Below are 18529 nucleotides of genomic sequence, written 5' to 3' on the forward strand. Positions count from 1 at the left end.
AAATGAAGAACGAGACAATGATCAGACGTCGTCGAGTTGAAGTTCAGTAAAAGTAATTTACTCAAACAGTCACGTGCAGCTTTTTAAAACCCCCGCATGTTCCAAATGACGCCATTGCATCGCGATGTAACTCAGAACTTCCCAAGCAGATTCGATGAAGCCTCTGGTGAACTGCTACGTGGTTTTCTCCCACCACCCCACTTCTCCCCAGCACTGGCGATAGGAGGCTAAACCTCTGGTGCCATTATGATCCACTGCTCTTGGGCGGTCGTCTGCACCTTCGCATTGGGGGTCGTGGCGTGGGCCGATCAAGGTCAAGATGAACGGCCTTTAGTCAGTCAATTGTAAATGTCTCTGGATGCCCTCCAATGTCCAGTACACAAGTTGTACAATTGTTTCGTAGAACTCTGAAGGGGCACTCATATGGCCTCTGTAAGAGTGGTCTGTGTGCGTTTCTACGCATAAACACAAAATCACAGTCCCAGAGTTCCTTTGGGATGAAGGGTGTTGTTGTTCCATGCCTTGACATGGAAAATTGGGTCAATTTTCCAAGCTGCTCCTGCAGTCTGCCCAAGACTTCAGTTGGTGGCACGTCCTGTCTGTGTACGGCGGGCACAAACTCCCCAGGTACAGTGATTCTGGCTCCATAAACTAACTTGGCCGATGAGGATTTGAGATTCTCCTTGGATGCCGTTGTTATTCCCCAGAGGATCCAGGACAGTTTGTCCACCCAATCAGGTCTCTGGAGGCAGGCCATCAGTGCAGCCTATGGATCTGCTCCACCAGGCCATTTGACTGTGAGTGGTAGGCTGTCATGTGGCAGAGCTACATTCCCAGCAGTCATGACAAAATGTCCCAGAGTGTAGAAGTAAACCATAGAGCCTCTGTCGGAGGTGATACCCAGGCAGAAATAAAGTCTATGGTGCATGAATCAGTCAATGTGTCCATCATAGGAACTGCCTCTGGCCACCTAGTAAATCTGTCGATGACTGTTAACAAGTACCTAGACCCTCGTGACACCGGAAGCGTGTTGATGATGTCGACATGCATGTGGTCGAACCTGCACTGCGGTGGCTGGAAAGGCTGAAGCGGCGCTTTCATGTGCCTTTGCACTTTTGCAGATTGGCAGTCCATGCACGTCTTTGCCCAGTTCATGACCTGCTTTTTAAGTCCAGGCCTTACAAAATTGTCAGCTATCAGGTGGACTATCGATCGAATGGAGGGGTGGGACAGTCCATGAATGGCATCAAAAATGCAATGTCTCCACGCAGCAGGGACAATAGGGCAAGGCTGACCTAACCTCCTGAGCCGGTTCGATTAAGCCTTCAGTGAGCTGCTAAATAGCAAAATTAAATTACACCCTTAAATTAGAATATCCTACTTTTTTCTCAAAAATGTTATTGATCTAGGTTCACAAATACTAATGACCACAATATTGTAGCGAAAACACCAGAAAATCTGACATAAGCAGCGACTATAAAAACACCAGCAGCGACAAAAACACCAGCATGTGGTTGGAGCAGGTGCAGTCATTGTAACTGGGTAATAATGATAGCTCTGACCAGAGTGCATTAGAAGGTTTAAAAAGTAAATCAGCATTGTGTTTTAGCATTGTAAGTATACTGACACATGTAAGCTGGGCTGATGTAAAATGTTTTTGTTGTATAACTAACAACGTTATAACTAACTATAAAAAAAAATGCATTTTTGCAAAAACACTGCACAAAAATTCTATGGACAGTTATTTTGGTGTCATCCCCTCTGATGGCATCACCTGGTGCAGTCCGCACCCCCCAGTGATGCCAATTCCCGGTGCTAGGCAGAGATCTTCAGGTCAAAGTTATTGTCAGAGTACATACATGACATTATATGCAACCCTGATATTCTTTCTCTGGTCCAGGCAGAATTTCAAATTACAGGCAATTGTACTCAAAGAAAGAAAGAACTGAAACAAACTGACTGTGCAAATGTATAGATATTCAGAATAAATAATGAATAAAGGCAGAGTCCTTAAATGAGTCTCTGAATGAATCTGTTGTTCAGGAGTCTGATGGTGGAGGGGTAGCAACTATCCCTGAACCTGATGGTGCAAGTCCTATGGCATCCACACCTCTTGATGGCAGCAGCGAGAACAGAGCGCGTGCTGGGTGGTGTGGGCCCTTGATGATCGCTTCTGCTCTCTGACGGCACGGTTCCATGTTAATGTTCTCAATGGTGCGCAGAGTTTTGCCTGTTATGTCCTGGGCTGTGTCCACTACCTTTCGCAGAGCTTTCAGTTCAGAAGTATTGGTGTCCCCATACTAGGCCATGATGCAGCCGGTCAGCACACTTTCCACAACGCATCTATAGAAGGGTCCTTGTCACCCAAAACCTTCCCTATCAAATCCCCCCTCAGCTCTGATTCCCTTTTGAGATTCCCTTCCCACTTCGCAGTTCCAGGAATTGCTTACCCTCCTCCCCAAACAGCTGTCCGATCTTTTCACCTGATTTCTAAGTGAAGAGTGCCAGTTTAATATTGGGGCATCCAACAATGCTCATTGACCTTCGGTTCCTTGATCAGAACACCCCTCCCCCATCACCTTCTGGCAATAATGCTCCTGAGATCTGCAATCAATCCCGTCATTAATCCCTCCCCTCACCGAGATTTCAGCTGAGCTAACACGAGCACCCAATATCTATGGATCATGCTTGCAATCTTCCTCCCAGTGACCAGAAAATATTCCCAAGAGCTTTGGTTTTTTTTATTCAAATTCCAGCGATTGCTGGTCTCAGATCCTTTTGTTTTCATCTAGTGCAGTATCAAAATAACATTGTGTAAAAGAGACAGATGGGTTTCTGGGCCATTATCTCCAGTGAATGACTTATTTTGGTCCAGAAATTATAAAAGAAGTACTTTATTTTGCCAATGCGTGATTTTTGAATCAGGTGGGAGAACATTGAACATTTCTATGTCAAATATATTCATTAGATTTTAAATTTTACTGTTAGGTGGAGAACTGAGGACAGCAGATCAGCCACATTATGCAGCCTACTATTTGCTCCCTCAGTATCGGGATGTTTTGATATATTAAACCTTCTTGGCTTAAGTAGGCATCTGTCTCTATTTTGAGGACACATTGAAGGAAATCCTGAGGGTATTTTTTTTCCAAATGGCAAAGCTTATAATTATTCAATGAACATCTGAATGTGGAGAAAGGTCACACTGTGCTAATCCATGGGATTGTGACACTGATAAATGGAAGGGAGAATAAAACACACGCAAAATGGGTTCAGTCCACTAACGAAGGTGTTCATGGGGAATTGCTCCTTAACTGATGTCCTGACTTTGAAAATGAGAGTAATCAGTAACCAAACCTTCTGCCTCGTCTTATTTTTTTTCTCCAGTCAAGTATAACTGGGCAGATCAACACGGCAGGGGCGCTCCTTATTCACCACTCCTGCTGATTCCACCTCTCCTCCCATTGATTGCAGAACCCAGACTGTTGACATGTTCAGTCTCAGCTGAGCCACAAAGACCACTTGATATTCTCCCTGGGGCTGACCCCTGACATGAGATTGGAAAATTTGGAAAGAGTATTCCATTCCTTAGGATCCGCGAGACCTGCTGGTACCACTATTTGGTCACTGCAGGGAAACCAAAGGGCAACAAACGGGAATTCCAGCGCTTCTGTCCATTATACAACGTATATGCCAATAAACTCGCTGTCATCATTATCGTTGGGTGTCCATTAACATTTCACCAAGCAGCAGTGAAGACCTGTTTCATTGGAAAAATGGGTGGGAGTTAATTCGTCCAAACTTCTTTCCATTTAAAGTACCACGGAATTTCCCTTCAGTTTATAGTTGTGCAGATGATTTGAAGTTTACCAAGAATGTGAGCATCCTGCAGGCCAAAAACTTAGTTGAGGCCCAATTTTGCCTCCGTGCATGCCTTGACCTCTGGATCCATCAGCTGTGCACCTTTTTTCCAACTGCTGTCACTTATCTAACAGCCCATCCCTCTGGGTATGGAACAGAAGGCTAGCCATTTAACCAGCCAGAATTTCATTGGGTACTCTCAGAGCTAAACCCCTTTGAGCTCCATTTACTCCAGAGAAAACTGCAGCAACTGCCTTTCATACAATAAAAGCATCCCCAGTGATTGGAGCAGGAAGTTGCCAGCCCTAAAAGAAGTTATCGATATGGTGGTGATCACGGGCTGAGAAGGTCAAGAGGAGTGAGAGAGAAATTTCCTGAACGGCTAAGCACTGACAGTCTTCACGTAATCGAGAAACTCTGCACACGCCGGGTTCCAGATGAGTGCTGGAGAAACTCGGGGTCACGCAGCATCCACAGGAAGTCAAAGGCAGCTGAAGTTTTGGGCCTGTGCCCTTTGTCAGGAATGTTGAAAATCAGACAGAATAAAAAAGGTTCTCACCACATTCCCCTCCCTCTCCTCCCAATGGATTCCTCTTCCCTCTGCCCACTCCCCTTCACTTCTCTGCCTTTTTTTCTTTACCCTCCCCATAGTATTGTCAGCCTGTGCTCCTCCTCGTGCTCCTTCCTCCCTCCTCCTCACCCTCCCACCGCCCCCCTCATCTGTTATTCAAGAATTTGCCTACATCCCTGATGAAGAGTCAAGGCTCACAGTGTTGGTTACCCTTGACTTTCTCTGGATCCTGTGAGACCTGCTGAGTTTCTCCAGCATTTGTGTAGTGCACGAGACTCCGGAATCTGCACAGTTTCTTGTTTAACTCCAGAGGAAAGAGAGAAACCTTTTGAAGGGCTAAGCAACTACCATCAGCTTTTCGGAGTCACATAATTTGTCCTGTTTTCTTCTTCTTTCCAAATTAAAACTGTCAGATGATGATGCCTTTATTCCAGAACGAGATACAAGGAGAGAGCATCGAACATAGAAATCTATAGTACAGTACTGACCCTTTGGCCCACAGTGTTCTGCTGACATAATAACCTATTCTATCAACTGCCTAGAATTTCCCAACAGCATAACCCTCCATTATTTTCAGGTCTAGGTACTGATGTAAAGTCTCTTAAAAGATCCTATTGCACCTGATGTCACCACTGTTGCTGGCAGCACATTCCATGCACCCACCATCCTCTTAAATCCACCCCCCCATAATTACTCCCAAGCACCTTAAAACTATGCCCCTTTATGTTAGCCATTGCAGCACTGGGGAAGAAAGCTTCTGGCCATCCACACGATTATTGCCTCATCATCATGTACACCTTTATAAGGACATCCCTCATCCTCCGTTTCTCCAAGGAGAAAAGGTCGTTTGCTCAATTTATCCTCATAAGCCATGCTCTCTAATCCAGGGAGCATCCTTGTAAATCTCCTCTGCATGCTCTCTAAAGCATCCACGTCCTTTCTGTGGTGAGGTGACCAGAACTGAACACAAAAATATTCCAAACGGGGACTAACCAAGGTCTTGTATAGCTATAACATGACCTCACAGCTTTTGAACCCGATCCCATGGTTAATGAAGGCCGACATGCCATACACCTTCTTAACACTATCAACCTGTGCAGCAGCTTTGAGTGGCATGTGGACACAGACCCCAAGATCTCTCAGGTTGTCCACCTTCCTCTATAGCCCTCCCATTTACATTGTATTCTGCCGTCAAATCTGACCGACCAAAATGAACCACTTCACACTTTCCTGGGTTAACCTCCACCTGCCACTGCTCAGCCCAGCTTTGAATCCTGTCAATGTCCCTCTGTAACCTCTGATAACCCTCCAGACTATCCACAAGAACACCATCCTCTGTGGCATCCACAAACTTACTGACCCACCCTCCCATTTCCTCATCCAAGTTATGTATAAAATATCACAAAGAGTAGGGGTCCCAGAACGGATCCACAAGGAACACCACTGGACATTGACCTGCATGCAGAATGCAAACCATCTACAACCACCCTCTGTCTTCTCTGGACAAGCCAATTCTGTATCCACAAAGCAAGGCCTCTTTGGGTTCCATGCCTCCTTACTTTCTGAATGAGCCTTGCTTGGGGAACCTTATCAAGTGCGGGTATACCACATCCACTGCTCTACCTTCATCAATGTAGATTGTTACATCCTTAAAGAATTCATTCAGTCTCATGAGAAGCGATCTTCCCTGACGAAGCCATGCTGACTATCATTTTGGCATTCATAGCAAGAGGATTTGAGTACAGCAATCCTGCTACAGCTGTACAGGGCCTTGGTGAGACTACACCTGGAGAACTGTGTGCAGTTTTGGTCTCCTTATCTGAGGAAGGACATCCTCACCTTGGAGGGGGTGCAGAGACGATTCACTAGAATGATACCAGGGATGGAAGGACTTGCATATGAAGAAAGGTTGGATAGACTAAGCTTGTATTCTCTGGAATTTAGAAGACTGAGGAGGGATCTTATAGAAACATATTCTTAAGGGCTTACACAGACTAGATGCAGGTAGGTTGTTTCCAATGGTGGGAAAAACCAGAACTAGGGGTCACAGTTTAAGGATAAGGGGGAAGTTTTTTAGGACTGAGATGAGGAAATATTTCTTCTCTCAGAGGGTGGTGGATCTGTGGAATTCTTTGCCTCAGGAAGTAGTTGAGGCCGGTTCCTTGTCAATATTTAAGAGTAGGTTAGATTTGGCCCTTGTGGCTAAGGGGATCAAGGGGTATGGGGAGAAGGCAGGAACCGGATACTGATCAGCCATGATCATATTGAATGGCGGTGTAGGCTTGAAGGGCCAAATGGCCTACTCCTGCACCTATTTTTCTATGTTTCTATCCCTAATCAGATTTTACCTTCTGTATACCTGAAAATCCTGTCTCTTAAGGTCTTTTCTAATACCTTACCCACCACTGAAGTAAGACTCACTGGTCCATAATTTCCTGGGCTTTCTCCACTCTCTTTCTTGAATGGGAACAAACTTTGCACGCTCCAGTACGTCTACTGTCCTCAGTGATGATGTGAAGATCATCGTCAGTGACTCAGCCATCCCCTCCCTCACTTCCCACCGTAGCCTTGGGTAAATCTCACCTGATCCTGACAACTTATCAATGATCAAACTCATTGATGGTGTTCAGCAAGGCCATATTTACTGTCACAATGACATCCTTAATGACAAGCCTATTGCCCTTGAATGTGGAAAAAGGTTGAATAGACAGACCCAAGGAATGACTGATACTGGGGTACTCAAGAGTTTAAGGTGGGTACTACAGTTAGAGTAGCAGTTAGCTCAATGCTATCACAGTGCCAACAGGCTGGGTTCGAATCTGCCGATGTCTGTAAGGAGTTTGCATGTTCCCCCTGTGTCCTGCATGAATTTTCCCACGTGCTCTGGTTTCCTCCCACCCTCCAAAGGCGTCCGGGGTTGTAGGTCAATTGGGTACAATTGGGCAGCACGGGTTTAAATCGGGGAAATTGGTTTCTACCAAGGTGTATCATTAAAAGAAAGCAGCATTTGTGGAATGAAGCTAACATTTTGGGTTGAGACTTTCCTCAGAGGTTTGAAACAGTTGGATCCAGAAGAGGGTGAATGGCAGGTATGAGACCAGATATTCCATATTTTCTTAAAACTTAAATAAAATACTCAACTAAAAAAGATACGAGACCAGACGCAATTTCTGAAAGGGTTCGGTGGGGCAGATGTAGGGGGGAGGGTGGCCGGACTATTGCGGTCCTTAGTCTGAGTCAGGCAAGTGAAGGAAGGTGGAAGTCTGTGTAGTTCGGGTCTGCAGGGTTGAGACCATTGACAGATGAATGCCGGATCGTCTTCCCAGCAAAAGGAAACAGTGGAGTGACTGCTCTGGGACTAACAGCACTGTTGTCATTTTGACCATTGACACTTGACCTTTGATCTGAAGAAATGTATTGTAGCAATGTTAAAAGTCTCTGCCAATGGAACGTGAGATATCGCATTGTGAATCATCTGTAAATAGATAACAAGCTTTATGAAACTGTTGGTCCTTTATTTAGGAGGACTGACGTTTTTTAAGGTAGCTACACTGAGTTTGCTCACTTCAACCCATGCTAAGTCTGCTTATTGCAAGCCATGTTGTTGCTCAATACAAGCTGTGCTGAGTCGCTCTTTGGAAGCCATGTTGAGTCACTCGTTACAAGCCACACTGAGATTAGAAGCCATGCTGTCACTCATTACAAACCAGACTGAATCACTCCTTACAAGCCATATGCAACTCAAGATGTGGCAGCTGCCTAGCTGTGGGAGGTGGAGGAGGGGGGAATAGGAGGAAATGTGGGAGGTGGGGGGGGGGGGAATAGGAGGAAATATGTTAGGGGGGACGATCACTGGCACAGCTGGTGAATATGATTGTCACTATGAAACCAGATATTCCATTGAAATTGCTCATGAATGGGGGTGAATGTAAATCAGCAACAAGTACAGGGTGCAGAGCTTCCACCTTCCATCTCTCTCACAGATGGAGATACAGGGAGCTTGTGTGGACCATGTATCCCTGGATGCTATTTCATGAGCTCGTCGTTGCTATGACTAACTTCAGTTCTCATTCTCATCTACTCATGGTTACCTTTCATCCATTTTCAAACACAGTTTTAAAAATGTTCAGCTTCTGAACTCTAAAGAAGCTCTCTGAGAAGAGATTAAATAGGATAGTCTGCAGATGCTGGGGTTAAGTGCAAAGATCTGGAGAAATGCAGCAGATCATTGGAGTATCTGGAAGAAGTAAGGGGTCACCAATGTTTCAGGCCTGGACCCTTTCATTTCAGATATGTTTGCAATAGTTTCCTGATAAAAGATGAAGGGCCCAGGCCGAAATTATTGGTTCCCCTTTACTCTGTATGGATGCTCCGTGACCTGCTGAGTTTTTCAGGCACCTCCTGAGAAGTATTGTTTCACCGTACGTACACATTCTCGTGTTTGCTGATTATATCCAGTTCCCAGTTCTCCCCCCTCAAAGGGAATATCCTCTCCCACCTGTTACAATCCCTCAGGATTTCATACTTCAATCAGGTTCCCTCTTGCATTTCCATGTTCCAGCAGAAGACATTCCACTATTGCTGTTATTAGTCACAAAAACCTTTGGCGAAATGGTCCCCATGCATCCAGATCTTTCCTGAAGAGTACACCAGATGTGGCCACAATTACCCAATACAACTGAAGTTTATGCTCATCCTGTCCCCTAAGGAATGAGTGCGAACATTCACAACCGCATGCAGTATCTGTGTTCGGACATTCAGGACCTGAAGATCCCTTTGTACCTCAGAACTCTACAATTCCTTCCCATTTAGATGCTGGCTTTGAGTTTGTTTCTTGACGGGAGAGTTCCGCATCTTCTCATCATGCTCAGTTTGCCAGAGCCTTGGCCTCTCACTTGTGTAAGCTTTATTATTTTATAGCCTCCTCGTCGCCTCTTCACAACCTCTATTGCCCATCTTGAGCGCATCAGCCAGTTGACCAACCTTACCTCTGAAACCTTCAACCAAGTTACTTTATGGATCATGAGAAGCACTGACCCCCCGAGTAGCCCATTCCTTAAATCTTGCCAATCAAAAAGTCCATTTATGCCCATATTTCACTGATGTGAATACCTTCCCTTATTCACCTTGAGCCTCTTTTTCTATAATAGGCTTGAATGTGGCAGCTTATCAGATTTCTTCTGGATTTTGTGTTGAACGGGTCCAATGCTTCTTTATACACAGCACGTGTTACTTTGTCAATGAACTCTGTTATTTCGCACTTGCACGATTTCTTGTGAGTTTGAACTAATGTTGGCTGGGTTGCTTCAAGTTTCTTCCGAAACTACTGCTGAAGTTCATCCCTGCCATCATCTCCCACCAGGTGCCCTTGGCAGCTAATCTAAGCAACCTACTTGTTGCACTCTTCCCCCAGGTTCCATCTGTGTGGGGACGGTGCATGGCACAGTTCAGTGTGAATCATCAAGTCTGACTTAGTAACATCACTGCACAAAAGGAAGGGAAACCAGTCTGCTTTGGCTTTAACCTTAAACTTACTGTGGGTGGCATGATTAGTGTAGCGGTAAGTGCAACACTTTTATAGCACAAGCCACCTGGGTTTGAATACGTCGCTGTCTGTGAGGGGTTTGTACGTTCCCCCATGTCTGCGTGGGCTTCCTCTGGGTGCTTCACTTTCCTCCCACGTTCCAAGGACGCACCGTGATGTTAGGTTAATTGGTCACATGGGTATATTTGGGCAGTTTGGACTGATGAGCTGGAAGGGCCTTCTATCATGTTGCATCTCTGAATTAAAATAGAAAAAATTTAAAACCATTTCTTCATGAAGAACAATTTGCATGACTCTTGACCTCTCAGAAGTGTTGGTTTTCTCATGTACTAAAGAGCTCAAAATATCTTCAGACCTTTGCTTCGGCCAATCCTCCAGAGTGCTGGATGAACTCAGCCAGTCATGGGGATTTCCACGGACGGTTAAGTCCATCTATTTCATGCTGAACTATTATTCTGCCTAGTTCCAGTGATCTGCAGACAAACAACAGCCCCTCCATGCCCCTCCCATTTAAATTTTTCTTAAATGTCTAAATCAAGTCCACATTCACCACTTCAGCTGACAACTCGTTCCACACTCCCTACGTGAAGAGGTTCCCCGTAATGTTCCCTTTAAACATTTCCCCTTTCACCCTGAACTCATGCCCTCTAATCCTCATCTCACCCAACCTCCATGGAGAAACCATTTACTCTATCTATACCCCTCATAATTTAGTATATCTCTATCAAATCACCCCTCATTTCCCGATGCACGGAGGATAAAGTCCTAACTGGTTTAACGTTTCGCTGTAACTCAATTCTTCAAGTCTAGGAAACATTCTTTTAAATCTCCTCTGTATGTCCCACAGCGCAAGTTTCTCTAGCACTTTCGTGCATTGCACTTCACTGCGGCGCCTGCCAACTCTCTTGTTTAACTATTGAGATCCCTCTGAATTATAGAGATCCCTGTAATGAAAGGGAAGAGCACATCGGCATGAAACTAGTAAACACAGCACCCACAACACTGTCACCTCTCTGCAGTTAAAGTTGGCAACCTCACCTTCAGTGGCCTTCATGGAAAACCTCGCAAACTCCAACTTCCACAGCCTCCAACCTGCACAGCCGCTCATGCTGAGTTCCACTCTCATTTCAAATTGTGACCCTCATTAATAAATCCTAAAACTTTCTGCACACAAACTCTGCAGCTCCACAGAGTTTCACAATGCTTGTTGTCTACGACCAGGGGATCATCACACTGTCCTCCACAAAGTCTTACGTTCACAAAACCCTCTCAAAGCTGTTTTCTTGGTTAAAAAAACCCATCTGCATCAGGGCCTCTTTCCCAACACTGAATCCTTGTCTGGCATTTGTACCTGCTCTGTGAAAGTCAATTTATTGTCATCTGATTATACAAGTACAACCTGACGAAACAGCGTTCTCCGGTCCTCGGTGCAAAACACGCAGACGCACAACCAGACATACACATACAAACAAATAATATATATGCACGACAAGTATATCTGTATGAATGAAGAAATATTGTTTTGTACAAATGAGAGTCTCGGATGGTCAGTGTGAGCAGTTCCTTGGGTCGTTCAGCATTCTCACTGCTCGTGGGAAGAAGCTGTTCCTCAGCCTGGTGGTGCTGGCTCTGATACTCCTGTATCTCTTCCCCGATGGGAGCAGCTGAAAGATGCTGTGTGCAAGGTGGAAGGGGTCCTCAATGATTTTGCGTGCCCTCTTCAGACAATGATTCTGGTAGATCACATTAATTGGTTGGGGGAGGGGATGGAGACCCCAGTGATCCTCTCTGCCACTCTTATGATCCTGTGGATTGAGCTCCGATCTATTTCCCTGCACCAACCGTACCTCACTGTGATGTAGCCAGCCAGGACACTCTCTATAGAGCTCCTATAGAAGGTTGACATAATGGTGGCCGGTAGCCTTGCCCACTTCAGTCTTCTCAGGAAGGCAGTCGCTGTTGCGCCTTCCTGACAAATGAGGAGCTGTTGAGTGTCCACAATAGGTCACTAGTTAAGTGAACTCCAATGAATTTGGTGCTCTCCACTTTCTCTACTACAGAGTTGTCGATGTGTTGTGGAGGGTGGCCATTCCTGATCCTCCTGAAGTCCACGATCATCTCCTTCGTCTTGTCCACGTTGAGGCTCAGGTTGTTACTCTCAGACCATTTTGATGGAGACATTGGCAGAATCTTTTCCTTTCCCCGTTCATTTCAACATCATGTTTAAATACAAGTATTGTGCCTGTCTAAGCATCAAAGTGATGATGTTGAATGTCTTTGTTTAATAGACTTTATTCACTATAAACTTTTGACAGAAGCCTTTTCATATCCTTAGTGTCATTTCCATGAATGTATATTGTTATATTTCTTCTCTAGCACCATGGTCACTACTCTATTTCCTTGTCCTTATTCCCTTCTTCTTGGTGTCATCTCCTCAATGCCCAATAGCAGTAGGACCCTAGACTGTGGTCTTTCCCCACAGGACCCTCGTGTTGGCTGCGCCAAGCCTCGGTGCATTCCTCAGCATGTATTCCTGCAGCTTGGACTGTGCCAGTTAACAGCATTTCCTCACCGAGAACTCAGTGGGGTGGAAGACCAACCAGTTTTTGGCAGACCGAAGGGTGCTTTTCACCAAGTTGATGATCTTCAAGCAGGTCTGGATGAGTCAAATTTCAATGAAGAGCAACACTCCCTGCATGGGAAGCTGTGACATGGTCTGTCTGATGAACAGGAGTGTCCTAACCTTCCTGGAACTCTGATCTGAAGTAGGTTTGGTTTAAAGAGGTTGGGATAGGTTTTCGGAAGCTGCACCTTTAAGTGACACCTCCTCTTGTGATTCTGGTTAACCTTTTCAATTTGGATACGATGAAATGCTTTCTAAAAATGTTCTATCGCTGTCTTCACGCTGCTTAAAATGATAAGCCAAGTGCAGCAATCAGTCATCAAAATTCTGAGTCATCATGGGTAAAAATATCAGAAGTGGGGGAGATAAAGCCAGCTTTGGAAATAGATGCCACTTCTGAATGAATCCTTGTGTAAGTGCAACCTTGCTGCAGTTCATTCCATGTCTGCTTTGAAAGTATCCTGGACACTTGGAATCCAGTACGAAACATCTCTGCACTCAATCCATGCAAAGATCATGAAAAAAGAGGGTAGTTGTAGATGTAACATATTTTGCCCGGAGTGGTATTTCATATGGATCTGTTTAAATTTTATTTACTGAACGCCGATTCCAGCCATTTAAACCTGTGGTGCCCAATTTCACCCAAATTAGCCAACAACCCTGTACGTTTTGGAGGGCGAGTGGAAACTGAAGGCCCCAGGAAAAATCAACTCATGTGGGGAGAATCTCTCAAGGTTGCTGCGCAGGTTCATAGGGTAGTCAAGAAGGCTTATGGTACCTTCATTAGTCAGGGGATTGAGTTCAAGAGCTGTAGGGCTCTATAAAACCCTGGTTAAATCACACTTGGAATATAGGGTTCAGTTCTGGTCGCCTCATTACAGTAAAGGAGATGGAGGCTTCGGGGGAGGTGAATGGGAGATTTAACAGGATGTTGCCTAGATTGGAGAACATGTTTTGAAGAGGCTTTTCTTTTGGAGTGAAGATGGATGAGAGGTGACTTAATGGAGGTCTACAAGATTATGAGAGGCACACATAGGCTGGACAGCGAGCATCTTTTTTCTGGGGTGACAGTATAGAATGTCGGGACATCTGTAGTAAAGCAAAGAAAGTGTAGGGGAGGTGTTTTTTACACAGTGAGAAGTGGGTAGGGGTGGAGGCTGAAACATTAGGGGCATTTAAAAGTTAGACAGGCACATGGATGCAAGAAAAATAGAGGGTGTGGATGTGATGTAGGGAAGGTTAGATTGTTGTGGAGTAGGTTGGTACAACGTCGTGTGCTGTATTGTACCATTTCTCTATCATTTTTTTGAGGAAAGGATTCATCTGCGAATGTGTTCCACTAACCTCTTGTTTTCTTGCATTGTTAGTTGTCTTGCTGCTCGCTGTGTACTGAAATGGCTTCCTCTTTATTTTCTGTTTCCCCCCCCCCCCTCAACCCACCCCCATCCCGTTTTTCTCTCTCATCACAGGTCATTCTCCACCCCACATCTTCTTTCAGCTTGGAGGGCAGGATGACTTGGGTCAGGGACTTCTCCAGGATTGTTGTCACTGCCAGTCTGTGACTGACTGGCGAAGAAGGTGCGATTCAGGTGGGGTGCTGACCTTTTCATCACCCGTATCTCCCAGCCAAACCCAACCCGTCTCCCCCACGTACTTCCCAATCCACGTGAAATGCACAAACATGTTGGAGAAATCAGCAGGTCACACAGCAGCCAGAGGAAGTAAAAGGCAGTCAACGTTTCGGGTCCGGGTCCTCCGTCAACACATGAGCAAAATCAGGCAGGCATCTAAATAAAGAGATGACATGGAGAGGAGAAGAGGGAAGAAGGGGTGGGGGAGGGGCACTGGCTAATGGGTAGCAGGTAATTGGTGGATACAGGTGGGAGGGTAGAAGAGAAAGAAGCTGATAAGAGAGAAAGGAAAGGGCAGGGAGCTTGAGTAAGGGAGACAGAGCGATCAGGAAAGAGAGATTCGGGGGAGAGGTTTTAAAGAAAATAGGTGCTGTCTGGTTGAAGAGACCCCAGACGGAATATTACGTATTCCTTTGATTTGCAGGTGGCCTCAGTTTGGCAGAGCACGATGCCATTGACAATCCTGTCGGCATGGGAATGGGCTGTGGAAAGTGAGCCGGGGTGATCACATGGTACTTGAAGCTTGAGAGCATTAGGGATCACAAAGGGGAAGCAGTGAGGTAGGCTCTTACGGAACTCCCATCGAAAAGAGGAAGGGAACCTCCAGGGTCGGCATCTTTCAAAGAGACTTCACACTGGAGCAGCTGAGTGGAGTTCACTCGCACTGTACAGACATGCAGCATGTGACAAGCTGTTTCCCTTGTCATCAAACTTGTGCCTTTCTCATCCTTTCTCCATTCCCTGCTGCCAGCTTCCTCTTGAATGTGTCAGAGAGTTACACGGGACGGAAGCAGGTCCTTCAACCTAACTCATCTCTGGCAGCCAATGCTTCTCTCCAAGCAAGAGCCATATCTCCTGAAACCATTCCCAACCACGAACCTATCCAAATTGCACCGGTCTCGAACACTTCAAAGAACATAAAACATTATAGCACTGTACAGGCCCTTTGGCCCTCAATATTGTGGCAACGTACATGTTCTTACCAAAATAAAACATTACCCTTCCTACCTCATAACCTTCTGCTTTTATTTCATCCACGTGCTTATCTAAGAATCTGCTAAATGCCCTTAATGTTTCAGCTTCCACCACCATCCCTACAAGGCATTCCAGCATCCACAACTCTTTCTGTAAAAAAAAACTTACCCCTGATGTCTCCCCTAAACTCCCCTCCCTTAATTTTGTACAGATGCCCTTTGGTGTTTGCTGATCCTGGTCTGGGAAACAGCCGCTGGCTGCCCACCTTATCTATGCCTCTCAGAATCTTGTAGTCATCTATTAAGTCTCCTCTCATCCTTCTATGCTTCAAAGAGAAAAGTCCCAGCTCTGCTAATCTTGCCTCATAAGACTTGATTTCCAATCCAGGCAACAAGCTGGTAAATCTCCTCTACACCCTCTCCATGGCTTCCACACCATTCCAATCATGAGTTGACCAGAACTGAACACAAGTGTGGTCTCACAAGAGATTTGTAGAGTTGCAACATGATCTCTCTACTTCTGAACTCAGTCCCCCTATTAATAAAGCCCAGCATTCCATTCGCCTTCTTAACTATGCACTCAAACTTTGTGGCAACCTTGAGAGATATATGGATTTGGACCCAAGGTCCTTCTGTTCCTTCACACTGTTAAGTATCTGACCATTAACCCTTTACTCAGCCTTCACGTTTGACGTTCCGAAATGCATCACCTCACACTTATACAGAATGAACTCCATTTGCCACTTTTTTGCCCAACTCTGCATCCTGTCTATATTCTCTTGTAACCTTTGACAGTCTTCAGCTACATGCACAACTCCTCCAATTTTCATGTCAACCGCAAACCTACTGACCCATCCTTCCGCTACTTCATCTAGGTCAGTTATAAAAATCACAGAAAGCAGAGGTCCCAAAACAGATCCCTGCAGAACTCCACTGGTGACTGACCTCCAGGCAGAATACTTTCCATCCACAACTATTCACTGCTCTCTGCAGACAAGCCAATTTTAAATTCACACAGGATCCCATGCCTTAGGAGTTTCTGAATGAGTCTCTCATGGGGGACCTTGCCAAATGTCTTACTAAAGTCCATGTCAACCACATCCATCACCGTATCCTCATCAATTTCTTTTGTTACCTCCTCAAAAAACTCAGGCTCGTGCTGTATGTCTAAACTTTAAAAAAAATTACATTGACAAATAAATTGGTGCCACTTCATGCACCCATGATGAACTTGTCGACTTCATCCACTTTGCTGCTAACTTTTACCACGACCTCAAGTTCACTTGGTCCATCTCTAGCAACACTCTCTCTGTTCTCAATCTCTGGCTCAAGCTCAGGAGACAAAATCTCTACAGACATTTTCCACAAACCTAATAACTCCAACAGTTACCTCGACTGCACCTCTTCTCACCCTGTCCCTTGTTAGGATTCCATTCCATTCTCTCAATTTCTCTGTCTCTATCGCATCTGCACCCAGGTTGAGGTCTTCCATGCCAGATCAACAGAGATGTTCTCCTTCTTCAAACAATGTGGCTTTCCCTCCACTCCCATCAACTCAACCCTCACCCGCATCTCCTCAATATCTTGCACATCTGCCCTGGCCCCTTCGTAACAAGATTCCCCTTGTCCTCACCTACCACTCCACCAGCCTCAGCATCCAACCTATTATCTTCAATTTCCAGCACCCTGACAACATGATCCCCTCTCACCTTTAACCTCTTTTTGTAACTCTTCCTCCATTCCATTGACAACCACATTGGTGGTGTCTCATATACCCCTGAGCGGCTCAACAACTTTATCCACTTTGCTCTCCCCTCCCCTTCTGTGAGACTGCTACCTCTGACTCGTTTGACCACTCATCCCTTCCCGCTAATCACCCTCTTGGTACCTGTCCCTGTGACCGTAGGAAACACGACCCTTGTGCCCACACCTGCTCCCTTACCACCCTTTGGGCTCCCAAACAGTCCTTCCAAGTGAAGCAATACTTCACTTGTGAGCCTGCAGGGGATCATCTACTGCATCCGACGCTCACGATGTGGCCTCCTCGACACCAGAGAGACTGGTCGCAAACTGGGAGATCGTTTCGTTAAGCACCTTCGCTCTGACTGCTGGAATGGCAGGAACTTCCCTGTGGCCAACCATTTCAATTCCGCACCCCAGTCTCATGCCGACATGTCTGTTCATGTCCTCAAGCACTGCCAAAATGAGGCTACCCGCAAATTGGAGGATCAACACCTTTTCTGGTTTTCACAAGGCCGCTTCTCTCTCTGTTTCCGCTATCTCCCGCCCCCCCCCCCCCCCATCTCTCCATTCAGGGACATAATCCCACCCCTATCACCTCCTTGCTTTTTTCTCTTCTGCCCTTCCACCCATGCCCTCTTGCCAATGGGCCTGTGCCCCTTCCTCTGGCCTTCCCTTTTATTCAGGCACCTGTCTGCTTTTTGGTCATACCTTGATGAAGGGCTCTGGCCCAAAACATTGGTTATGTATCTTTGCCATAAAGGACCCTGCATGGCCTGCTGAGTTTCTCCAGTGCTTTTGTGTATTCAAATATTTTTGGGTACATTTTTTAACATGAATCTTTAACATGTGCCTGGTACTTGAAGTATATATTCACAAAGAGCAACCAATCATACTTTTCTGTGCGCATCCAAGAGATTTGTTACACATCCTTCAGAAGACAGCAGAAGTCTTGGGGAGCAAATCCATACATCCCTCAAGGTCGCCACACAGGTTGATAGGATAGTTAAGGAGGCTTATAGGATGTTGGGCTTCATCAATAGCGGATTGAGTTCAGGAGTAGAGAGGTCATGTTGCAACTCTACAAGTCTCTGGTAAGACCACACTTAGAGTATTGTGTTCAGTTCTGGTCACCACATTACAGGAAGGGTGTGGAAACTCTGGAGAGGGGGCAGAGGAGATTTACCAGGATGTTTCTTGGAATGGGAAACAAGTCTTATGAGGCAAGTTTAGCAGAGCTGGGACTTTTCTCTTTGGAGCATAGAAGGATGAGAGGAGACTTGATAGAGGGCTACAAGATTATGAGAGCCAGCACCTGTTTCCCAGGACAGGATCAGCAAATGCTAGAGGACATGTGTACAAAGTGAAGGGAGGGAAGTTTAGAGGAGACATCAGGGGTAAGTATTTTTACACAGAGAGTTGCAGATGACTGGAATGCCTTGCCGGGGATGGTGGTGGAGGCTGAAACATTGGGGGCATTTAAGAGACTCTTAGACAGACACATGGATGAAAGAAAAAATAAAGGGTTATGAGGTAGGGAGGGTTTAGTACTTTTTTTAAGGAAGGAATATGTGGGTGGCACAACAT

At 45.6% G+C, this 18529-nt stretch overlaps 1 protein-coding gene across 18 annotated transcripts in view; it reads left to right on the forward strand.

The window, feature by feature from the left end:
• dlgap2a (discs, large (Drosophila) homolog-associated protein 2a) overlaps window positions 1-18529 on the forward strand; it is a 625248-nt gene that overhangs the window by 134305 nt on the left and 472414 nt on the right. For all 18 annotated transcript variants that reach the window (XM_069885188.1, XM_069885186.1, XM_069885180.1 and 15 more), the window contains one exon: window positions 14067-14186. In XM_069885188.1, the coding sequence (XP_069741289.1) occupies window positions 14067-14186 (120 nt within the window). The remainder of the gene's footprint in view (window positions 1-14066; window positions 14187-18529) is intronic.

This window comes from Narcine bancroftii, chromosome 6 (assembly GCF_036971445.1).
Source record: "Narcine bancroftii isolate sNarBan1 chromosome 6, sNarBan1.hap1, whole genome shotgun sequence".
NCBI lineage: Eukaryota > Metazoa > Chordata > Chondrichthyes > Torpediniformes > Narcinidae > Narcine > Narcine bancroftii.